Source organism: Crocodylus porosus, unplaced genomic scaffold (genome assembly GCF_001723895.1).
Source record: "Crocodylus porosus isolate Cpor-Errol unplaced genomic scaffold, CroPor_comp1, whole genome shotgun sequence".
NCBI lineage: Eukaryota > Metazoa > Chordata > Crocodylia > Crocodylidae > Crocodylus > Crocodylus porosus.
This window is the reverse complement of record NW_017728926.1, coordinates 10109194-10134549: the sequence shown is the minus strand read 5'-3', so window position 1 is coordinate 10134549 and position 25356 is coordinate 10109194. Positions and strand designations below refer to the sequence as shown.

At 45.4% G+C, this 25356-nt stretch overlaps 2 protein-coding genes across 4 annotated transcripts in view; both read right to left on the bottom strand.

The window, feature by feature from the left end:
• LOC109314315 (protein DDI1 homolog 2) overlaps positions 1-12898 on the bottom strand; it is a 34807-nt gene extending 21909 nt beyond the window's left edge. For 2 of the 3 annotated variants that reach the window (XM_019541424.1, XM_019541423.1), the window contains exons 1-3: positions 12717-12896; positions 3503-3632; positions 2023-2253 (exon numbers count right to left, since the gene is read on the bottom strand). In XM_019541424.1, the coding sequence (XP_019396969.1) occupies positions 2023-2253; positions 3503-3632; positions 12717-12854 (499 nt within the window). In that variant the 5' untranslated portion in view covers positions 12855-12896. Of the gene's footprint in view, positions 1-2022; positions 2254-3502; positions 3633-12716 lie in introns of all 3 variants that reach the window. The other variant, XM_019541421.1, reaches the window with a different exon arrangement.
• A 3127-nt stretch (positions 12899-16025) lies between these two features.
• DDOST (dolichyl-diphosphooligosaccharide--protein glycosyltransferase non-catalytic subunit) lies at positions 16026-24839 on the bottom strand. Its single transcript, XM_019541418.1, has 11 exons — positions 24665-24839; positions 24405-24515; positions 23189-23275; positions 22618-22721; positions 21498-21592; positions 20858-20951; positions 19150-19298; positions 18319-18466; positions 17302-17422; positions 16759-16865; positions 16026-16549 (listed from the first exon to the last, which is right to left on the bottom strand). The coding sequence occupies exons 1-11, from the start codon at positions 24822-24824 to the stop codon at positions 16400-16402; spliced, it is 1326 nt and encodes a 441-aa protein (XP_019396963.1). The 5' UTR covers positions 24825-24839; the 3' UTR covers positions 16026-16399.
• Positions 24840-25356: the final 517 nt, after the last annotated feature.

Genomic DNA, 25356 nt, shown 5'->3' with positions numbered 1-25356 from the left:
GGAAAAGGAGCAGGAATTGATGAATCTTCTTGTATCACACACTTTTCCAGCTACCCAGCATTAGTGTTGGTGAATCTCCCATAGTTGGCAAGCAGGGGAAATCAGGAGGAAAAAATGTTTCCTGTTTGTTTGTTTTTTGAGGCTGCCCAGTTATTTCTCCAAGGTTTTGTAGCAGGAGCAAGGAATGGGAATGTGCCTTCCACCTCTCCCTCCAATGCAGCTGCTAAATGACACACAACACCTTCTATATCAGTGGTTCTCAGCCTCACTGGACTTGAGGCACCCTCCATAACTTCTGTCAATTGAGTGGCACCTCATTTCAAAAGCTAATTTATATGTTACAGTGCTCACCTCCTTGCAGAGGGACTGGGCTCTGGGGGTACGGGATCAGTAGGCAGGGACACGCCTAAGCCTGAGCCTGCGCTTACCTGCTCATCTCCTCGCACCTCAAAGCACCCTGGTTAAGAATTGTTCTTCTATAGGGGACGGTACCTTTTACAGTGGGGCATGCCTCACATGACAGTAACAGATCTGTCCACACTTACAGACAGCTACTGCCACAGACAAGCCTCATGTGGATCATCTCCCTATTCACCTTTGGGACTACCTCTGCACACTGTTCCAGCACAGTGGTCTCTCTCATCTCCGAGTTCTCCAACCACTGCTGGGCAATCCATATCTGCAGCACAGTCTTCTCCCACAAGCTCAGGCCTGTTTCCTGAATCTAAAACTGGCGGTCCACAGAGATCAGAGGACAGCCACAGAGCAACCCACCCTTGTCTGTCACCGGCTATCCTTGCCTTTGGTGGCTCACTGTCATCACGTGAGATAACAGTGCAGGGGTTCATTAACCACAGCATGGTGTGGCAGGACAGTCTACACTTCACCCTGTGGGTGCTACTCCTGCTGCAGCAGCCTGACAGCTAAGGACTTGCACTGAATTAGACACTCAGCAGCAAGAAGGCACATGCATTACCACAGTCTGAGATCACCGAGATGGACGCAGGCCGAGACGGGATGCATCCACACCACTGCCCTTCTGGTTTCAAGATGGCTCTGTATCCCTTCAGGAAGAGGACACCAAGAGAACCTCGGATGCTTCTCCCTTTTGCAACTGAGCCACTGCAGCTGCGTTTGAAGCCTTTTGGGAACCCTTCTCCCAGTGTCCCACTGTGCACCGTGGCAGGCATCCTCACTGCACAGACCGCTCTGGCAAGTCACATCCCTGTCCAGGATCTCATTTGTAGCAACTGAACACAGCCTGGGGCTTGTGCCAGACTGCTGCACTGCAGCGTGTTGCAAGTTGATGCCATGAATTTCACCTCCTGCCGCCTCCCTTTTCACATGCCCACGACCCTGCAGTCCAAGCACGCTGCTATCTTAGAAAGGACCCAAAGGCATTTTCAGGTTTTCAAAAAGTTACGTATAAAAATTGAGCAGTTTAAAGGCAGTGCTGCTAAAGAACAATGAGAATAAACACCACTGACCGGCTCCCCAGGTGACACGAGACTGTCAGATTAGGTGACTACCCTTTTCTTTGCTATATTTTTGATGTCCATGCCAGTAGTGATCAAATATTGTTACTATAGCAATGGATGGATTCAAAATGACTTGCTTTCTGGCCAAGTCTTAGCTGGCTGAGGGCCATGGCACAACCTACCAACACAGTTTGCACTAATTGGTATGTTTCTGGGAGTCTCAGTGAAGAGGCCATGGACTGAATGAGTCACAGGAACCGACCTCATCCCCAGACGCAATCCTTCTGACTAACGGGAAAAATACATGAGCAGGGTCAAAGAGGAAAAGCTTGCAGGGCTGTTGTTAGTGCTTTTTTCTGTTGTCTGAAGAGAGTAATTCTGCCTTTAGGGATGACACTTCTCACCAGCACTGCAATCATTAAAGCTGCTAGGGCCACTGTGAGCCACCCAGCTGAGGAAATGCCCCAGGCTGCCACTGAATAGAATCCAGCACAGGCAGAAGTTGCAAAGCTGCAGCCTCAACCTTCCCCTAGCTCCAGCTTACCCAGGTCTCCACTGAGCAGGGCCTCTGCCAGAGGTGGGTTGCGTTCTTTCAGCAGGGACAGCTCGTGAGGATTGGCAAGCAACATGTCACGCAATAGTGCTGGATTGTCCAAGCCCTGAGGGAAGGAAGGTGCTTCAGGTGGTGACGAGCGCAGATGCTGTGCTGGTTGCTGAGGCTGCTGAGTTGACATTCCAGGTACTGCAATGCTGCTGAAGTCTATCCTGGGCAGACCTTAGGGAAAAACGGTTAACAACGCTGTGAACACTTTGTATTTTCAACTCAGCAGCTCAAACCTGTGGAGTGGCAGTGCTGAACACGTGCATGTTTGAACAGGTCCTTTAAACTGCAATTCCTGTCTGAAGACTCCACCATGTCACCATCACATTCAGGTTAGCGGGTTAGGAATACTAACACATATTTATATAAAAATGAGCCGTTCTTTTATCTGGCCCATTTTCTTGAGCACACTTAGCCCTTTGGACTTATTTTTTCCGTAAGATATCTATACCCCACTCTGATTCGCAGAGGGCTTGTAAGGCTGAACTCAGCCTCTATAAGACACTTTGATATTCTCAAATAAAAGACATCAGTCTCCCAGCTAAGGTGCCAAATTCTTTAGAGTCTCAGGTATATCCTTTTATAAAAGGACAAAATCATGATGGGCATCCCTAGTCTTGGTAATTGGGAGGGAGGGGGCATGGGGTGGGTAAGGGAAGGGCTGGAATAGTGGTAACTCAGTTGCATGCTTGGGGTTTGAGGAACCTCTGGACTATCCACTGCATCACATCGCTGGGTCCATTCAGTTCCTCTGCGTATTTGTCACAACGTACATTCAGAACATGAATCGTACCAGCCTTTTTTGTGCGTCCGAGCAGCATAGACTGCGCATTATCACACCATTATGTAGAATGGGAGAACTGCAGGAAGCCTTATGAAAATGGAGATGCGTTCAAAGCAGCTGCTTTTTTGAACGTATTCTTTTGGTCGCTCCCTTCCCCCGCCAAAAACCCAGCAAAATCAGTTAGTCTTTCCCTTGGATTAGAACACTGTAAAGCAGCAAATAAGTCTAGCAATCAAAGAAAAAAAACACCCTAAAAGCAGAACTATTTTGCCTGATAAAGAACAGATGGAAGTTCGGATGTGTGATGAATGCTCATCAAGCACCGAGACAGTGAAATGAAGTGCACTGAGCACAACAGCGCTGTCATTGTACATCAGTACGCTAAATATGAAACTTGGAGCACTCATTTTCTGCCCAAAGCATATTTTTACCACCCACTTACCAATTCCTGGAAGGATGGCTTTACATTTAACATTAACAGACTCCCTTTTTGGTATTAATGCAACAACAAAGTTAAAATATGTCAGTAGATAAAACACCCAGATGATTAAGAGTCACCACTTACAGGTACCAATTTAGCGGAGCTGTTGATACAGGGACAAGAACCATTAGTCTGAGTTAGTCTGACAAGTTTCTCACCTGGAAAATGGCCAGGAGGCCGTGGCTCTACATTTTCCTTCTGTCGTAAAATCACCACATCCCCATCTTTCAAGCCATATGAGGCCAATGATCTGTGGTTGTCAGTTAGAGGCCTTTCTGCATAGACAATCTATACATGGGAAAAAGCAATGAAATAAAGAAAACTTATAGACAATAGAAGGCAGATAAAGCAAAATCCTAAATAATGGTTTTATGTAGAGAAATGAATTTTGCTTCACTCTAAATTTCAAGATGGATCCAGAAGAATTACTGGTAGGAGTGCGATTCCTATCAACGACACAGGCAGTCGTACAGCTCGTGCCCTACGTACCAGACAGGGATCCCAACATTAAGTGCTTACAGCACCACAGAGAATTATGTTTCCAGAAAACCCCCATGGTTTCACAGCATGCAGCATTTCTGAGAAGGGCTGATCAAGGAATACGAGAGCTGAAAATATATACGAGAAGCCTTGGATAGCGCCCAGCGTTCCACACGCTCCCCGCACAGCCATGGTCTGCCTGCCTCCCAAACGCTGATCTCCCTTCCTAGGTCATACCATCAATCAAGCATTTACCTTTATGCATTTCCAGGTCTGTGTTTAACACTGGACAGAACAGGAAAAGAAACAGAAAAGAGCATCACTGGTATTTTGCTCGCACCCTTCGACACGTAGTCATGATTTTCCAGAATAACTCGTTTAAAAAAAAATTGCCATTGACTTAGATCAGTGTTCAGCAGTTTCTGGTTTACTTCATCAACAGAACAGCAATACATGGCCTAGGACTGCTGGGATTTGAGCTCCTAAGGAATTGCTCAATTAAAACATACGATTTGCCCGAGTTCTACTTTAACCACAATCCTAAAAGGCCAGCAGTTCTTACTGGAGGTGGTGCCTTCAAAATCCCAGGAAGTCCATTTCATTTCAAAACACTAAACCTCTGTCTAGCCCATGCTAACACTGAAAGAGCAGTGTGAAGAGCTAAAAGGGTTGATGGATTAAGCACCACCATTTGGTTTTTAGTGCAATCCCAGCTGAAGTAAAAAATGAAGAAACCTTGGAGGTCTACACCTAGTCCTACTGGGCACATGTTCAAATTTCACAATTACCATGTGCTTTAGCAAGACTGAGTTTCTGCTCCTGAGAAGCCCAGGACTGGATCGACAGGTTTGCTGCAGGTGAAGACCAGCAGCTGTGCACTGGCAGAGTTGTACTGGAGAGCTTCTCCAGAAACTGCCTACCTGTAGCTAACCAGCACCATCACAAATAAGACAGATCTGCTGCAAAATACAATTCGCAGACACTTCCCAAGCCATTATGTCTGCAAACGTTTTCTGAGATGCCAGAACCCCACTAACTCTCTCTAGTGATGGAGAATACCATCATCAGCTCCTGAGCTCTGTCAAAACAAGCAAAGATGACAAGATCACAAAATAAGCTTTGTTCATTTATCTGACATGTATGGTTTAGCTTCGGTAATTAGCAGTCTTTCACAACATCCCACCGACTGTTCAGTCCCACATTTTATAAATGTAGCAAACAACTACACACTAATGTGAACGAAGGTAAATCGCCAGTATGTATCTAAAATACACCTCTGCATTTTCAGACTGCCTTTGCCATGGGTCTCTGGACTGTTTTGGGGAGCAGTGGTTCCAACAGCCACTCCATCTTCCCTTCCTGGTGGACTCAGGGACTGTGAGAAGGGCAGTGACTTCAACCACCCTTCAATCCCTTCCACTAACTTGCGAACTGCTAACCCAAGTGCACCAGCCCAATCCAGCACGCGGCTTCCCGCAGGTCCAACAGTTTAGCGGCAGAGCTGTGGCGACATTAACTGCAGCCAGGCTCCAAGAGCTGCAGCAATTAACACTGCCATCACCCCCCGCAAATTTCCAGGCGCATGGGGGGCTTCACAGGCCAGATGACTTGGCTTTGCAGGCTGAATTCAGCCTGCATGCTGTGCTTTGAGCACTCACCGCAGTCACAGGCGATCCCAAGATTAAAGCAAAGGTCTCACTCAGTCCAGCTGCCTTTTTTGCTGCTCAAGTGGGAGGTCTTCTCTAATGCAATGAATTTGATTTATTCAGTCAATTTCCTCCTTTCTAGTGGGATACCTGCCCCTCAGCAGAACACCCCTAACCCAGGGTCCTTCTTCAGAAATCCAGCTGGAAACCTGAGAAACCTGCAGAGACTCATCTCAACCCTGAAACAGGAGATCCAGCATTCTTAGAAAGTCTGACCTACGAATATCAAAAGCAACAGAGCTCGTTACTTGCCCATTGTCTTTCCCCCGCAGATGAGGCACTGGAGTGACCGCTTGTCAATACAGGGCAGTTCTTAACAGAGCTGGTCAGACTAACACCCAGTCTGACCCAAATGGAGTAAGCTGGGTGACTAAACAACTTAAGGCACGTCTTGATACAGGGCTACAGAGAAACAGCTGCAGGCAGAGCCTGACCCCAAGCAACTGGCTGTCATGCCACAAGGATCCGCTTCAGGGTCTCCAACAGGAGGCATCATGCCCATTAACACAGAGTACCTATACCTTCACCTCTTTGGCAGGCACTGATTTAAGAGGTGAGAGTGCCTGGAAGTGTCCTAAGAGACTGCAGTGTTGATGCCAGATACAAAACCGTAGCAGGAACAGTGTTCAGCAGAAATCCAGCACCAGATCTGGCTGGTCTAGGGATCTTGGGGCCAGCACAAAGGGCTCCAAATTTGATAAAACACATCAAGATTTTTAAAGTTAATATGCTTATTTATATGTGGCTAATTCTTTACCTTCAACACTTTTTATAATCTTAAGTACAAAAACAACTTAGTTCATTTCTTTGATTAAATGCTCTACTCGTAGAATTTCAAATTTTACAGAGTTTCTTTTCTGCTACAAAGTTAATACTGAAAATCTTTATCTATGCACGAAGAGACAAGTTCAAGGGCCTAGACTCTCAAAACACAAAATTGATGAGCACAGCGAAGCCCATGTTGTACTTGCAACACCTAACACGATGAACGACCCCAACCCATGATAAATAAAATTCTCATTGTTAACACTGATACTATCTTGTCATAAAATAAAATGCTCAATCCCAGAGACCTCAGGGACACTTACTTTGAGAGAGGTCATGATGTCAGACCACTGGGTCTGGGGACCTCAATACCTCTTATGCTGGGCACAGAACCAGTTGGGTAAGCGGCTTGCAAGAATCAACAGCATCAAGTCCTTGGCATCACTTTGTTTTACTTTGGTGGATAAGGGAGCTCTCCAGTAATGGGGTACCAGACCTCTGGCACTGGATTTAGTCAGCATAATAAAGCCAGAGATCTCCGTGACCTCTATACCAGCTGCCCAACTACAACGGTGAGCAGATCTCCAACATCAAAATTAGATTTATAGACTGGCCTCGTGTTTGAGCCTGAAAAGCTTTCTCTGTTAATGGGCAGAGGGCACACTGCTTGCCTTTGTACGTCTGGAGGATGCCCACGCTGCACAAGGAGCTGCCTCTTTTTCATTCCTCACAAGAACAACTGACTGACAGACTTTCTGCTATAAATAAAAAGCCCCAAAATGCAGGAAAAAAAACACAGCCGCAAGAAGGGAAGTGAGGAGGACACAGCATGTGACGTGAGTTCACTGCACACTCAGCAGCAACATGAAACTGGTGGTGGGGATCACTCCCGCTTTTAATCTCCCCTCCAGGGATGCGAGAAGAAGGAAGTGGACCCGCAGGCAATGCACACAGTACTGTCACCCTGATGACACAAAGAATAATCAAAGGCTGCTCAAAGAAGAGTATGGAAGCTCTTTGTTCACTGTTAACTCTCATAACAGACACAGGAGAGGCCACCAAGTGTACAAATCTGGGGATGTTAAGATGAACTACTGCTAACATATTCCAGCTCATACTGCAGACCTGAACCATATCCAAAGCAATCAAGAGAGCTGTGATTAAGATGATACAGGACAGATACAAGATTAGAAACTAATGGGAGACTTCTGTCCTACTAAATACACGATTGGCAGCATCAATCTGTATCATATTCCACTGGCCGCCTGTGTCCACTCTTACCCGGCGAGCTATACTTATCCAGAACACATCAGTACGTTACCCATCTGCAAAGCAGAAACATAACAACAGGCTCTTACTTATACCACTAAGCCTTGTTTGTGGGGAGAGATTCCCAAATGCAGCATCTCGTATAACTAAACACATCACACCCAGTTTGAATTCAGTAATGCTGCTGACAGGGGAAAAAAACCCAAGCTCTGAATAAACCTGACCTGCATGCATACAGCTTAAATGATGGACACGTTGTGCGGACATTCGGGGAGATGCAACATAACTCATTTTTAAAGAGATCTAACCTGCCTTCTTGCTTCGATGGGATCGTGAAACTTTCTGCCTTAACAGCTCAAAGGGCAAATTAAGCATGTAGCAGCTGCTCCGCTCTCCTCCTCTGTAGTCAAAATAACAAAAGTGTGACTAAATAAAATTAGCTTCTCTAGCTTGTAATGTATTAACGATGCAAATTCTGTAAGGCAGCTAAACTGTAAATGGAAAACTCCCCCGAAGGCAGTCAGTGACCACAATCCACCCTCCAGCATTATGAAAAGCTCTGGTTTGGCCAAGAATGTCCTGGAGCAGACTTCTCAATACACTAGGGAATCCTGAAGCCATTTTTTGCCTGGTTACGTGAAAACAATGACAAGAATCTTCCTTTAAACAGAACAGAGTTATTAACTCCACCCAACAAAGCTGAAACATCTGTTAGCGACCCATTTCCATCACTGGTGTCTCACACTAGGAGCACTCCATCTTGCTGGATACCAGTGTTTCACTGCAATCTAACTATTTTCTAACCTACAAGAGGATTCATTAGATCAGTAGTTCACAGTCCTCTTCCCTATGGTGCTGATGAGACTGGGCTGGGTCCACGGCTTGATTTTTACTCAATTACATGGACTTGTGCAACATCTCTGGCAAGCTAGAGATGGATTTGGAGCAACTCGGGCTCCACGACAGATTAAATCTGATCGGCACTGGTTGGTCCCATCACTGGTTTGGCCTAGTAAAACTGCTGCATGCGTATCTAGGATTGGAAGCCACTGCCATGTGCGACACTCGGGAAACACATAAATTGATCAAAATCCAAAATAAGACAAGACTTCCTCTCTACTTCCCACCAGGATACCAATCGGCTTCTGGCTCCAAGCAACTGCAGTCTAGCATATGGATTAGCCACACTTTAGAAATACAGAGAAATACAGTATCAGCACTGCGAGAACTAGAAGTTGGTGCAGCTATGGTACAGCATGATGAGAAGATCAGAGCCCTAAAACCCCAAGGGATGCACTTATGATTATCCCTTTGGGACTGGCACTTAAAACTGTTGAGGAGCTTCAGTTCTCCTTCACCAGGATGTAATCACAAAGCCCAGCAGAAGGGGAGGTCAGCAAATGCTGAGGTGGGGGAAAAAAAGAGGTGGAGAAAATTTTTGTGAAGCCAGAAGCAGCTAGAAAACTCCCATCAGCTCAGTTTGTTCAGATTTCCCTCACCCCCTTTCAAATTCCAGCCAGGGTGATGTATCTATTCGACATGCAAAGAAAACGCAGATCTGTCAAGGATCCACTGGTGACTGGGAGATAGATTTGCTACAAAGGGGCTTTAGAATTAATTGCAGAACCAAAAAAGCCAAGGTACAGATTAGCAATAAGAACAGTGTCTCATGACAGCCTCCTCCACATCCTCGGTTCATTCCCTGCTGCGTAATGGCTTCTATAAATTGTACCTTCCTTGGGCAGGTGATTTTACCTTTAAAGCAATATGCATCTAAAGACTGGAAAAACTGATGAACATCACCAGGATTTGATGAGAACAGGTCACAGAGCAATACAGTTTTTTGTACAGTACAATACAAGCAAATACAGCCCTGCCCTCTAAATTCAGGCTAGAGATTTCCCAGGAAAAACAACAAACTTTACAACTTTTATATAAGATTCTTCATATGAAAGAATGCTCACAGGGGAAAAAACAAAGAGTTAAAATGAAAATGATATACAGATCAGCACACAGCAAGGACAGCACGGTGAGGATGGGAGAAGGCAGGAACAGGTCAGACAAGTGAGAGCAGAAGCAAAGGTACTGCCATCAGGATTTGGAGTTAGCCACAGGGTATCTGCAGCCAATATCAATGAAAAGCTATATAATCAAACCAGTCTATCTACAGCAAGGCAGCCGCTCAGAGAAAAACTGTCCCACAAGCGAGCAAGTGAGTGCACGACCACCTATCTTCTTAAAATAGATTTGGAGTTGTCATGTTACTGTGATGTCAGTGCCTGGAGGGACATCTCTGAAAAACAAGAGGTGTTTACACTTCACGCTGTACTTCATGCACCCAAGCCTCCGACTGCACACACGTGTACATTCTCACACGCAGGAGCGTTACAGGGGTCGCTGGCAATAGGAAGGAGAGGGAAACTTGTTATTCAATAACAATACTTGTTACTATCAAATAACAGGCAGGTTATTGAATATCAATACTCACACTCAGCGTAAACTGGGGTCACTGGTAGTAGCATCAGACACTTGAAAACCATCAAGCAAACAGGCTTCCTCGCTCCCTATTAAAAGAAGCATCCAGTGTTTCCACTAAAGGGGATTCAACATAACTTTGATTTTTAAACTTACTTTGGAGCAGTAGTGAGGCCAGTGGCTTGATTCTGTGGCTGTTTGAAATATTGTGTGATTAGCATAAAGCAATACTTTGCATTTATGTGACACATGACACATTCACACACAGCACGTTGGGGAAAGCCAAAGACCTGGAACTGTTAACCACTGCGTAACCAATCCCAACTCATCCGAAGTCAGCAGTGGCTAGAAGTCATCACGAAGGCTGTTTTTTCGGTAGCGGAGTCACTAGGCCTATTTCTTCTTTATTTATTTTCAGACACTCATCATAATTAATATGCAATAGTATCCAGAAGTATCCGTCAAAACTGGGGTCCAGTTGCTCTGTACATAATGCATACAAAGACATTCTCTTCTCCTGAAGGCAGGGCAGGGTGGCAGGATGACTAACTGGTTCAGAGAGGCATAAGCTTTCTTGATCTTTTGTGGTTTCTGTACATTGTGAGGAGTTGAAACAATTTTACCTAAGCGCTACCAAATAAAACCTTGGCTTACACAGGAAGCTAACTGAAACCAGCGGCTTAGAAACAAAATTAAGGCACATAAAGGATCAGACTGAATAACTATCCATGAGAAACTTTAATTCTACCAGAAGTAGGGCATTTTCTTTTTCTAAATTAAGAATCTCTGGGAAGTCAAGTTGAGTTTACACAGGAAGCTTTAATAAGGACAAACCTCTCATTCAAATCTACCTGCTCTCATACCTGCGCGCACGCGCGTGTGTGTGTGTGTGCGTGCGCGCAGGGCTGACAACTTGGAAAACAAAAGGATGTGCTACAGGGTGAATTCCCTCCCAAAATGTATTGAACTAAAATTCACGATAAAAGCAGCTCAAGTCACAACCATCTGGGGGCTACTTGGCAGCCCACATGAACTGAACTGAAAGCTCCTAGTGCCCCTTGCACAACACCCCGCTCCTTAACACAACTCAGCAGGCATCAACCTGAACTTCACTTCTCATCCTTGCCTTAAGCAGGAAGCTGCAGGACAGAGGAGCGGGATGCTACGAGGAACAAGTTTATTCTGACGTTACCCGCACTCAGCCAGCTTTACAAGCTGCTGTCACTTGCCAGGGCTATTCCTTTAGCACCACTCACCAACACTCACATTCGCCTATAATTTAAATGCCAATTTTAAGCTGTTCAAATTCATTTTTTGGAACGCGATCATAACGCAAAACTCCCTGAGCTGACAGACACATCCAGCGGCTTATATGGGTCTCTGAGAAAGGTGAAATGAAGACAGAGATAACACTGCCGGCTGCAGCAGCCTTCCCTCAGATATGAAGTGGATAAACAGCTCCTGGAGATTAAATCCTCCAGTGTGTAACCCCATCGCAGTTCACCAGCCTCTGCTCCTGACAGATCCCATACAGATCTCTCTCTCACACACACAGACACACACACTTTGGCAAAACTTGTACTTCTGTCAGTAAAAATTTGCTGAATTTGAACTTCGTTGCAATTTTAGTGTGTGGAAGTTGCAGAGATTCACCAGATATATGACACCCACAAAGAAACAGATAAAAACCTTGCTCTGGTGCCTGGCCTCACCTGGCATTTCAAGCTGGAGCAGCACCTAGAAGTGACTGAAACGGACCTACTAAGTGTTAGAAGAAACCGACTCCCATCTTAAATGCCTCCCTGTTTGCTTAGCAGAATATCGTGCATGCCCATTTTTCAGAGGGGTTCAAGGTGCGGCCAGTAGCAAAACTCAGAGATGTTTCCCTACGTGGCTGTGGACAGTCCAACTCTCCTGGCCCAAATGATCCCATAAGTCTTGTTATTCTTAAGAGGCCAAATTACAGGTTCCCCTTGCTTTATGCTGCACATGCGTTGCTTGAAAACTGTGCTTAACTCGAACGTGCACACAGGGAACCCACTTTGCAATGTGACAGACAGGGATATGATCCAAGACCTCGACTGTGCTGACCCCCAGACCTGTTTCTACCACTTGTACAAGACAGTCGTAGTCCTGACAGCAGACAGCACACACCAGCACAGGGCATGATCGCCACGGGGACAGCAACTACAGAAACACGCGTTGCACGCAACGAGCGCAGATCCACACAGGAGACTTGCACAGCGTGCTGCAAGAGCAGCTACCGATGAATGTACCCCGCAGATAGTGAGTTTTTAGGTATAAAAAGTGTCACCGCATAAGAGCAAATGCGCACGTACAGAACCCGCATCCAGCATCGTCCCTCCCCCGGAGGGGCACCTGCTCAAAGCATGTAGATGGGGTGGGGAAGGGAGTCATCACCCCAGAAACACTAGAGACCCGCCCTGGGGGAGCCGTGTGGCGGGGATCAGATGCAGCTAAGGGTGCGAAGACCCCGTCCCGAGGAAATGAAATCTCTGGGAGGTTTTTTTTGTGGCTCTGGGGTCACCCCCTGTCCCTCTGCTAGCGGGGGGAGGTCACAAGGGGCACCTGCCTGCACTCCCCCGCCCCGCGGGGCCCGGGGCAGGACGGGGCCCGCGGGGCAGGGGCCTGGAGGGGCGCCCCCCGCCTGACCGACCTGGCTCTCGGCCGCGGGGATGCCGGATTCGAGCTCGCAGAGCGCGCGGAAGTTCTGCAGCTCGAAGTCGGCGTCCACCTGCAGGGAGAAGGTGAGCTCGCTGCGGTCCCGGCGCAGGCAGAACACGGTGAGCAGCATGGCGGCGCGACTGCCGCCTCCGCCCTCCCGCTCGCCGACGACGGCCCGCCAAGCGCCGCCCGCTGTCGCAAACGCGCTGTCGCAAAAGCCGGCCTGCGCCACGGTGCCCCCTGCTGGCCCGGCCCGCTCTGGCCGCCATAGCACAGCCGAGTCGTCCCCGCTCCCCGGGCCACCCTTGGGCCGCAGGTTGCTCGCACCCCCGACACCTTGCTTCGCCTCCTGGCGCATCCCACCAGCGCCGTCTGGGGCCCCCACAGGCCTCTGCCGCTGGAAAAAAAAAGGGGGGTGTTTTATTAGACGTGGCAGGATTGCAACAAAGCCACTTCGTTTCTGACCCCCACGCCAGTTGAACCGCCTTTTCCAGGCGTGGCCTTCTCGAGGCCGTCTGCTCCGCTGCGAGACACCGCGCTCGCTGGAATCGTTTGAAGGGTCCTCGGGGAATTCTGCAAAGCTGAGACGCCCGAATTTACCCTCTGGGTGGAGGTTGGAGGCTGGTGGGTCTGAGGACGCAGCAGATTCACCCAAAGAACCTTGTCTGCCTATCTTTTAGACCAAGTTAAATTGTTGGGAAAGATTTTTCTTAGCAAGTTTTCAGGTTTGACAACCCTTGGTCAGGCTGAGGAAGCCTCTGCAGTCGGTGTGCACGCTGTTCCTGGAGGGAACGAATAGCAGAGGCAAAAGGCCGCCTTCCTTGCATGCAGACCAGCCTCTGGTCCCCGTACTATTCATTTCACCCAGGAAGAGCACACACCAACTGCAGGTGCTTCCTCAGCCTGACCAAGGGTTTTAAAACCCAACAGCTTGCTATGAGATGTTCCTTCCAACTATTTCAGTTGGCCTAATAAAAGATAGCAGACTCCCCCAAAGAACCTTGTCTGAATTCATTTTCTCCATTCAAAACAACTCAAAATGCTGTTGCCAATGTAACATTTCGTAAATTAACACTCAGGCAGGGCTGTGTTACATGGAAATGAGTCCGCTACAATGATCTACAGGCAACCCCCACTTAGCGCTATTTTGCTATAGCACTTGTTTCACTGCGATACCCTATTTCACTTAGCGCTCAGCAAGTTTCACTATAACACTCAGGGGTACCCCCTGCAGCCACCCCTCAAAAAAGATCCTCTGCCAAGCACATCAAAATCCCCTGACACTAATCCTGACAGCCCTGATTCGGAGTGCTGAGAAAGCAGAAAGAGCAAAAAGTAAAAGTGAAAATGGTTCATTACTTTATTTTATAATTGTATACATTATTTCAAAGTTAAACAAAGCATTTACATGTCTGAATTAATTGATTTTTATAGTAGTAGTGGGGGATTTCAGTAATTTTATAGAACGAGTGGGGACCCCTGGGAACAAATTGTATTTATTTACATTCATTCCTATGGGAAAATCGGTTTCACTTAACACTGCTTTGCTTAGCGCTCGGTTTTTCCGGAACCAATGAAGAGAGCTAAGCAGGGGTAGCCTGTATAACAAAAAGATGCACGGATACTCTGTTTGGAGGTTGTTCATTCCTGCCCAGTTTGAAACTGCCGAGAGCGATTCTCTCAAAGGAAGCAAGGTCACACCAAGAGATACTCAAAGTACACATGCAACAGAACTAATCCTTTTCTATGTCAAAATCTATAAAGCACCACAGTGAAACCTCAGTCTGTAAGTGGATGGAGTATGGTACCTCTGCTTTCCCACATGTACTGTGAGTTGGGATAAACTGACATTTAAATTGTTATATGGAACAATCTCATATTCAGCTGTATTGAAGGTCTTTAACTGTAGGTGAAACTGCACTGATATCACAAAACAGCTGTGCATACAGAGTAACCAAGTAGAAAACATTACTCTTCCAAATAATGGGTAGCTTTGTTTCAGAGCTTTCTTCTTTTCTACACCAGAAGAACTTATAGGAGAGTTGTGAGCAGGAGTGGGAGGAATGAGGTGAAAAAAAAATGACCTTCAATTTTACTGGAAAAGAAAACCTTGTGAGGGATTGCAAAGGAAGTGGTGTTGGGATGTTAAGATGAATCGCTAATTTGGCTTATTTTGTGATAAAGTGTGTGATTTCTGATAATCAGCCTGGAGGATCAATGTAACCCAACACACAAATCTGACAGGTGTCATCTGTCTGTGTGCTGAGTTAGACATATAAATCTCTCACTCCTGTTACCCATAGCTAAATGTCATGGCATTTGGCATTATGGCAGTGTAAGATCTGGAGATACATTATTGAAAATCCTATCTGAATGAGATCAATCATTCAAGGAAGGGGAGTGAAGAGCTACCTGGAAAGCTAGATTCCATTCTTGCACAGAGATGTGCCTGTACTGTGGTAGCTGGAAGCTAAATGAGCAGGACTAGGGGGTGAGGAACACTGATGATTTCTTGTGGGGAGGGAGAAATGTATCCAGTCACAGAAGCAGGAGTGCTAAAAGCAAACACTGTACTGCTGCCCTTAGGAGAATTAGATGTTGGTTATGAGACCCATGAGTTAAGGGAGGAAGAAATTAAATTTTCTCTACTTAATTATATTGGGCTACAGCTCCGGAGAAGTGTTAGAGCCCTCGACTCCACTACATTTAACTCTAGTTCTTTTTGAGAATTTGAATACTGGAAGCAACTTAAGATTGTTCACACCTTGTCCTGTGGATCCTCCTAGATGGATGTATGCTGTAGTGCACATCAAGGGCTCAGACATTTCTACACCAGAACATTAGAAGGAAAAAAAGTGAATTTTTTGTGTGTGTGCCATTTCACTTTTGCCAGACAACTTCTCCCTGAATGCAGATATTCTGCAAATTCTTTACATTGTTTGAAGTTTCAACCAGACCAGCAAGTTAACTTAAAACAGGAAGCTCACTACTCTGAACATAGGCATCCACTACGGAGAGACATCCCTACAGTTTTTCATAATGCTCTCTTCGTAGACTGAGGAGTCAGGACCCAAGCAGCTAATACACTAATTTAGTATCCTGAAGGGCCTACACCGAATTACTGAGACTTTTCACTGCAAACCCTTATTTATGAAGGCTTTTGATGCCAGGAGCACTGTCTCCATCATAAGCATTATAGCCTATTCTGCAGTTAAATTAGCAAACCCAGCCACATGCAGTTTAAAAGTACCTTGTGTTCTTTTAGAAAACCACTTATGAGAAAGCCAGACACTTCAGAAAGTGAGGGGAGCAAGTCTTTATTTTCGGGGGGGGTGGGGGAGATCTTTAGTTAAAAGCCATTCCATAGGGGGTAGGAAAAAACCCCAAAATAAAATCAAGCCAAGAAATAGTTCCTTACAAATTGTCATGAAATGCCAATATTCAAACTGTCACTGCATTTCAATACATATTGATCATTTACAGCTCAGTGGAGTCCCCTCAAACATAAAAACATAATCTTTCTTGCTAGCTCCCCAGTCTTAGAAAGTCCCCATGCTCATCTGGCCTTTACCAGTTGAGGAGTCCCATCCTCAAACAACATTTACAGCATTCTGCATGTCACTGGCTCCATGTGGAGCCAGTGACTTGGGCAAAAGTTTTTCCCCTGCTGGGAGATCAGTCAGATTTCTCCTTTTCTTTCATGTGCAAGAAGACGATGCTGAACAAGAAGAGGCCTACCATCATGGAAAAGGCACTGGCATAATACGGGTATGCGGAGGGGATAAAACGCTCGTACTGCGTGTGCTGCAGGGGACGCACAGACACCTGGGAGCAGAAGACAGACAAGAGGACATCCTTCAGTTTAGATGCAGGACCTCATGCTAGCATAATCATTTACAAACCTCTTGGCATGATTCCCCCACTCAGGCAACTGTAGAACCTTTTCAGCCAGGGTCCAATAATTATAACTGGAATTATAATTTCCAGCCCCCCACAACACACATCCAAAGAAGAGAATTTTTTACTGTATTTACCTGAGTAGAGGAGTATAAATGGGTATATCCCAGCCTATTATAATCTACTTTAAACTGAAAAACTCCATAGACATCTGGCAGCTTGAACTGCACACTGTACTTTCCACCTTGGAAAGAGAAAAAAAACACCATGTAAATAACTCACTAAACAGACCAAAGTAAAATAAATAAATAAATAAATAAATTCTCATTTGGGAATTCTTTTCTCAGTTCCCTTCCACCTCATGGCCCTGCACCTCCCTCTCCCCAAACCCATTTTGCGGCATTAATCTTCTGAATCTAGTTGCTCCTGTTAATGGAACAGCTCTGCAGCAAAGCAATGCAATGCAAAGCAAACCCTTCCTTCTTGTAATCAGACATGCTGTCTGTGGCTATTCCATACATTATCTCAGAATAGCCTTTGTTCCAACTAATCGTACTATTAGTGAGATACATTTCCATGGGAAGAGGAGAGAGACAACATGCCCAATTTTGCCACTATCAATAGGTTTTAAATCCCTAAGGCTGTAAATGTTTGCTCGTCCAAGGCAACCTAAGACTCACCATTTCTCTTCAGAAAAGTCCTGACAAATGGGTCAATGCGAACAAATTCCAGCTGAATATCATCTCCATCAAAGGGAACCCACTTGCCATCAGAGAGCTTCTCAATGACAATACTGTACTCCTGAAACATACAGGCCAACACTGCATTAATAAAGACCTACAGGACAGAAGAGGGATGTACTGCATTTCACTAAGTGATATCTCAAAGCCATTACACTGTGGAGCTAATGTGCTTGTAATGTCATACTCTGTCTTACCGTGCAGGAACTTCACTGCACCAACAAGCCTTTGACAGGTATACTCAGTGTGGAGCAGACTTCCGTTTAAGCACACCACATTTAAAGCTTGGCAAGCATGCCATGGTTAAAAGCTTTTTCCCCCTCCTACTACAAGTTTTATAGCTGCAATTTCTACAGAGCAGAATGGCATTTTTTAAGCCTGCTGGTGTGTACTATTCATTTCTCCTTTGAAAACTGATGCCAAATCTCCACTATTTAATGACACAGGGTGAAGTCAAAATTCCAGAACATGCTCTGACAGCCTCAAATACTTGTAGAGAAGTACTGTGAAAGAAAACAAGTGGGATCATCTGTTTTGGGTGATACTTTAAACAAGTCAAGGGCTTCTCCAGAGCTGGCTTCTGATGCCATTTAATATTTCATGATGTTCTCATACAGGCCAAGATGGACAATCTCCGACATGTACTGCTAAATAGGGTCCAAAGGTGCAGCAGATGCTATCCTCAAAATTAGAGAGATTACACCAAGAGCTTTCAATACCTACAGCTATCTAGAACCAATTAAAATTGAAGGGAGAAAGCTCCCAAATGATTCTATTTCTATTTCTCTCCCCTCCCAGAGCATTCCTCATAGCAATTTTTATGCTTTAGTTTTTGCAGCTCTGGGTCTCAGTCCTAGTGGGGGAAACAAAGCCTGCTTCCACATTTCTCTTAGCCTGAAGAATAAAAGTTCATCCGCACTATACAAGTCTAGTACATCTCTCTGCAGACAGTCTTACCACAAGGTCGGTGACAGTGTAGGCATTAGGTGGTGCAATCTCTCCCACACGATGGTGAGACACTTCTCCAACCCGCAGCACACCCTCTTCCTTGAACACCCAGCGGGACAAGGCAACTGCCAACTCATAGTTACCAGTTTGGGAGTACCTACGTATATAGCAAGAGGTTGAGAATAAGGCATAATGACAGCCACTAATTCACACAGGTAAATTATTACTGGAGCTGAAAGCAACAAAGCTGGTCTGGATTTATATAGAAGAGAATGTTTTTCCAAGGAGATTTCCTCTAGAAGGGCAAAGGACCATATCAGATAGGCCTCATCTTAAATGACTACTTTATTTCCCAAATTCTTCCATACACCCTAACAGTCTACTTAGTACTGAGTAATCACTTAATCCAGTGATATGTTTTAATGCCTCTTAACTGAGAAGATTCCCAGCCTAATCGCTGATGGGATTACTGATGTTCAGAGTACAATACCGCACAACATTAAGACAACCATATCTACAACATTATGAATCTTTTTATTCAGCATCTCTGAATTGAACTATTGCTTCTTCCCTCTTTAATATAAGGTAAGGACAACATCATATTGTTTAGACAGCTCAAGAATTTACTCCAAGGCTGAAAGAAAATGGGTTATAATAAAGCTTATATAGCAAAGGGAGTAATGTAGCACTTAAGGGAGTTAAGTGCACAATGTTAGTGTATCTTATATTCTTGTTCGAGACAATTGGTTCCAATCTCCCAGTTTCTCTGATCAAACAGCTATTAGAACCACTCAAAGAGAACAGCCCCAAGTGCCCATGGAGGATATTAAGTTAGTATACCTCTTAGAACCAGGCACAGCTTTCTGCACAGCAGAGTTAAAGAAAGCATCACTAAAAAAATCCAAGGATCCACTGAAGACAACACGGGCATTGTTCCTGGCCTGGAGACCAGCAATCAAAAGGGTGTTCTTCCCGACAGCATGAGGATACTAAAATGGAAAAGACAGGATAAGAACAGATTTAAATAATTCATTTTGCTTTGATCAAACTAAATACTTATTTGTCTAACAGTAGCACATAAGCTTGTGATTTCAGCTGAGGCATCTGAAGCAGCAGGCACTGCAGACATAACAAGAGTCCTTTCTTATAATGTAAAGAGGAACCATAAGGCATTAGGGGAACCAGATGTAGAAAGGCAAAGCAATAACAAAAATCACATTAAGGCAAACTAGCCAAAAGCTCACCTTTGCACACTGTTTTAAGCTGCTTTTTAAGCAAACAATGTAGTTGCCAGACACATTTGCCACACGGGTTAAACAGTTAATAGTCAGGTCAGTTAACAGTTAAGTCAAACACCACTGCACTGTCCTTAGCAGAAATACTAATGTCTGGCTGCAGCTAAACACAATCCTAATTAGGCTTTCAAAGATTAGAAAACATTTCTTAAAGGGAGCAGTTTTCCACCTTTTAAGATTCAAGGTACCCCTCAGAAAATGTCAAGTCTTAGGTTTCACTCAATTTGTGCGCAGAAAAATAATAGAATAAATTTACTCAGAAAGACCACAACTGATCAGAACGTTTTATCGTGATGGGTTCCTATTTGCAATCTGGATTTCTTCATGTTTGCACACCTAGTGTTACTAATAACTGTGCAGCCCCCTTGAAAAAAAATCTTAAGGCACTCTCGCTGCAATATCACCGTCTTAAAGAAAAACACCTGCCTGTTCAAATAACTATCATAAAATGTCATAGTAAGCAAGCAGAAATTAAACTAGTTTCCTGTCAGTTAAGTCCTAGTCACGTCAACCCTCAAGTATCCTTCTTTCTCTGAACTGTTGTGTCAGTAAGTTGAGACGCTGTCAGCTACTCAGGTTAACTGACTCATGAGACTTCACCACACGCTGAGACACTACAACATCCAGAATATATTACCTATTACTTTTTTTTTTTTAAACCCTGTGTCAACTACAGCTTCAAAACTACATAGAAGAATTTTGGTGAGGATGGGTTAGTCCAGTCTCCATAGCTAATTGATCCTTACTAGGAATACCACATTTCACACTGGTCAAACAAACTACAACGCAGCAACAAGGCTGGAGTATCACCAACCTGCTCTGCACTGACCCAGCACCTTAGAAGCAATTGTGTTCCAAATCCCTGGTCTGCCAAAGCAGCAATGGATTGAGAGCCTTTGCTTCCGCCTCACTATTTTAATCTCAGTTCCCTTGAAAGGAGACTCTTTTTTGGAGTCTATTTTGCTGTAATCAATATTAACACTCATTATCTCATCCAGCTTTTTCTATTTGGATCCAGTTTATAACTAAACTGCAGATAAAAGATTTCCAAGATGGTATGAGAACGCAATACAGAGCAGCGTCATGAGATTACAGATGTTGAATTCCCCCGTACCTCAGTGCCAGTGTTGCATCTCTTGATCAATTTTGAACTACTTGATTTGAAACAAGAGGAATTTTAAACTACTAATTTGAAACAGGAGGAATGAATATAACCAAATAAAAGAAACTGGAAAAAAGGTAATTGAACATACCTGATTGATGGGCTTGTCAGGGAAGAAGGAGTACGAAGTTGAAGAGCCAGTTAGGATATCCAGTACCAGAGGGTTATCAGGATCAGCCACCATCCTGTAGGGAGTGAAATAGGGAAAGTAACAGGAAGATACTTCAACTCAAAAACACCTCTTCCAAGAAGATAGGGCATGCTCCTCAAGTTCTGATTAAACTCCACGAACATACAATTCAGAGCTTGAGAATAACGATACTGATTCAGTTCCTGACATAGCTAGTGAGAAAACTTCCACTAATTTCAGATTAAATCCTCATTAAGCCAAACTGACTTGTTTGTTTTCTTTTAAAACTAATGTAAGTGCAGAGTTGTTTCTCACGCACCCACCCCCATCAGGTTTTGACCTGACAGCATTCAAGAATCACCTTTTACAGAGTCTAGGATTGGAGGGTTTCCATTTTAAATTCAAACAGAAGCCTTACAAGCAAACTTGACTATGTGGAAATGAAAGAATTTGTATTCACTGTTCAGTTAGGTAAACTAGAGTAAACCGTAGAAAGCAACACAGAGAATAAGAGCTCTGTTTCAATGATCACACGCTAATACAAGTTAAAAATTAGTTTACAGAGTATGATAATAGCAAAAGCCTTATATAGTTCACTCACCCAACTCCTCGGAAAAGAATGGGATTTAATGGACTCTTCCCCACTATTGTAGGAGCCTTCAGAAGATTTTCAGAGTCTGCAACAATGAGTGTGTGCTTTAGGGAAGAGACAGAAGAGACTTTCATTAAAGCTTTTACATGCTTCTACAGAACACCAGGAACTGTTAAGCCAACTTCTGCTAGCTGATAGGCCACTTCATTACAGCTTGCTCTGTCCTGCTGCAGGCACTTTGTGGCTAGTGACTGCACAACACAGCACCTCATGAAGCTTTGCTGCTTCCTTTCTGGTGCTTAAAAAGTAGCATTGACTACTACATTAACTGACTTGACGGTCATCTTCCTCTTTTGGTCAGAAACGATTTGTGACACTGGGTAAGAGAATAATGATGGTAAGAATGGTCAGCGCGGACTGAGCAGTGCCATAATTTAAACAGCTGATTAACCTTATTCTTCATGCTTACCTTTTATAGTTAATTTTCTTAAAAAAAAAAAAAGCTGATTCTCAGAGGCTGGTAGCCATTAAACATTATAGCTTACAACTACAGCCCATAAGCTAAGTTTGGTATGCTCTGCTAGTCAGGCAGGTAAGTTACATGCGACTGAACAGTCACCCAGTTTTCGGAGTTTTACATTTTATTACATGCTAAAATGCTGAATGATGTCTCTTGTTTATTAGACAGCTAAATTTTATTCATGTGCGTCAAACTGCTTTAGGATGGAAGCTGCAATTCACAGCAAATGCAGAAGCTAGCATTTCAGAAGTTAAATGAACGTTAAAATCAAAACAGATTTTACATTTAAAAAGGATTTATCCAACAGAGAAAGTATTGTGCATCTGATGAAAAGAACTCTTACTCACAAAATTTTATACCTCCAATTCAGTTGGAAGGGTAGAGATGCACCTCATAGCCTGTATAATTCAATAATACTCAAAGCAGGTATGTAAGCTAGTCTTGGGAGAGAGCATGGACAAGATGTGAAGGCAAGAGGAAGACAGGAAAGATTCTTCTTTACAGCTAACCAAAAACCGCCTTTTCCCTTAGACATTTCCCAGTAACTTGTGCAGTTACAATGCGTTTCCCAAGGAGTGGACACACCCAAAGAATTTATCAAAGACTTACCTGGCCTGGGTCTGAGACATCATAGTTGTGATGGTCAATCACCGCTGTCCGTTCCTCATCAAACTCTATTCCACACTCACTGCCCAGTTCTCGCAGAGGGTCACCTAAAAGAACACAGACAGATTGCTATTTCTATACTATTTACAAAAAGACTCAAAGGAAAACTAAACATAATTAAAACAGAAGTAGCAGATGCTGGTGCTGCAAACTGAACATTTTACAGCTAGCTGGAGGCACTCAGTACACACCTCTGCACTCAACTTTCATTTGAAAAATAAAATTAAAGCTTTTTTAATAAAAACTTTGATCACTACCAACCTTTGGGTAAATCATCTGACCTCCCATGCCACAGTTTTCCCATCTGCATAACAGGGACAGGAGTGCTTTGTAGTTCTTTGTTACAAGAAGGCTGCAGCCAGAGGGCTAAGAGCTCTCACGTCAAGGAAAACTTGAACCACCACCCTGCATCCAGAAAGCTGATGCCTTCATTTCTAGAGCACTTTTGTTATGCAGCTGCAGAAAGCAAAGCCATAGTTTATACCAATTCATTTATCGTGTCATTCTTACTGACCAATGTCCGAACTGGCAGCCACAAGGACGCTTCCGCCTCCATCGATGAAAGCCGTGATGGTCTCCACATTGATATTTCCTCCAAAATCTTAAGAGACAAATGCCAGTCACTTGTGAGTCCATAGATGACAGCAGGATACTTTATCACAGTTTGGACCAGGGAAGGAGAAAGAGGTACAAGGGTGCTGAAGAAGACTGATAAGGACGTTGTGCCAGAGTGGTCAGGAAGAGAATGGACTTGGCTTCAGCCTGAAGGCAGGGAACTAGGTATTCAACATCGATTGCAGAGAAATAACCAAGGATCTCATTAAAAGCACTTGGGGCATATTTCAAGCCTTTTTCTCCCCACCTCATCCCAAAATGCCACTCTGCATTTTAATCCGTTCGCACAGAAATTGTAAATTTTCAAGTGTATAGTGAAGAACCAGTAAGACAGCACTTGTGAGCTGTCAGGAAACGTAAATCTAACTTTTTGTCTGTGCTGGGGAACAGCAAGTAAAACTCATTTGTTCTATTCTCCAAAAACTTCCAAGTTAATTTTTAAATTTCAGTTTAGCGACAATAACCCAGACATACTGATAAGGCAAATCAGTTAGAGAACCCCACACCTCTGCAAGGTAAGACACAGTCAAAACGCTATTCTCTTGACTAAGGAAAGGCAGGTAAAGAGAAAGACGAGCATGTAAGGAACAAGGGGAAAAAACTCTGGGCTTCAGAATAGAACGAGTATATAAAAATTAGCTCCAATGATTTAAAAGGGATCCCACGTATCATTAAAGAAACAGGCTTCTTCCCGTACAGCCCTGTGAATTACCTCCTCTAAAGAAAGGGAACATCCCATGCTGACCACACGACCTGAACGAGGGAGTCTTGTGGGATGTTCCCTCTGTTCTCTCAAAGCCAAACACCCCAGTCCTAGGAGCGCACAAGTGCAGCAACCAGCCTGACCCTAGCACATGGGGCGAAGGCCAGTGTGAGGGGCCAGCGCAGCGACCCAGAGGCCATGTAATGCGGCTCCATGGCGCAGGCACAGCTGGGGGCCCACATGTTTACAGGTCTCCAACTTGATGGCCTCTCCATCCGCAAAACGGGCACAGTCAGAGACTAGCCCCAGCAGCGCGCCGTGCAGTTTAGCACGTGCCACGTGTGTTGTCAGCATGGGTAGGAGACGACCGACCCGTGAAACAGCACAGGCCAGCACCGAGAGCTCCCCTCACCTTCTATGGAGGGCGAGAAGACGATCAAGTTATCATACAAGAACTCTCCATACTTGATGAGGGACAGGCTGGGGTCGTCCGCCGTCCTGAACGTGAGATCAAAGCCTCGGTCTGCAGCCGCAAGAGAGAGAGATGAGTGTGGGTGCCTATGGCCTCTGCCCCCCGCACAGCCCTTCCAACCCCAACAGCGCCCCCCGCCCCCATAGCCAACCCAACTGCCTGCCCAGGGCCCCCCCTAGGCCTCCCGGCCCCGCCCCTACCCGCTAGGCTGCGGAAGAAGAGGGAGTGCGTGTCGCGGAGGTTGCCGTTCTCCAGCAGTACCAGGGTGCGGGGCCCCCCGCCCGCGCCCGCCAGGCCCAGCCCGGCCGCCGCTACCAGCAGCAGCCGCCACAGCGGGAAGGCACCCGCCACGGCCACCATCTTCCTGTCAGGCACCCGGCGTCACCCGGAACCGATCCCCTCCAGCCGGCCAATCAGCGCCCGATTCCCGCAGGCGGGGCGGGGGCAGCCGCGTCCCCGCCTACGTGACTGGGAAGCGACTAGGAACTGCCCGCCTTGGAGGGAGCCGGAGGACGGTGCTGAAGTCCCGCCCCCCCGGGAGCAGCGTCCAATCACAGGCAGACAACTCCACATAGCGGCAGCGTGGGAGACGGAGGGCGCATGCGCGGCGCGCCAAGCCACGTGCAGAAGCTGTCATCCACGTTCACCACTTACCTGTGAGCGTTGTCTCTCCCTCCAGGCGCTCGGGCTTAAAGGAGAAGCACCAAATAATGGCGAGACTTGGAGCAAAATCCTGAAGTTTGGCAAAACTCTTCATTAAACAGGGCTGTAGGTTGGGCCCCTTTCCTGCCCCCCAGGGTCTCTTTCCCTCGGCCACTGCTCCTCCTCACCCTGAAGCTCTAATCGGAGCAGTGTGAGTGCACCTTGTCGTCTGAATGGTCTTAAAGCAAGG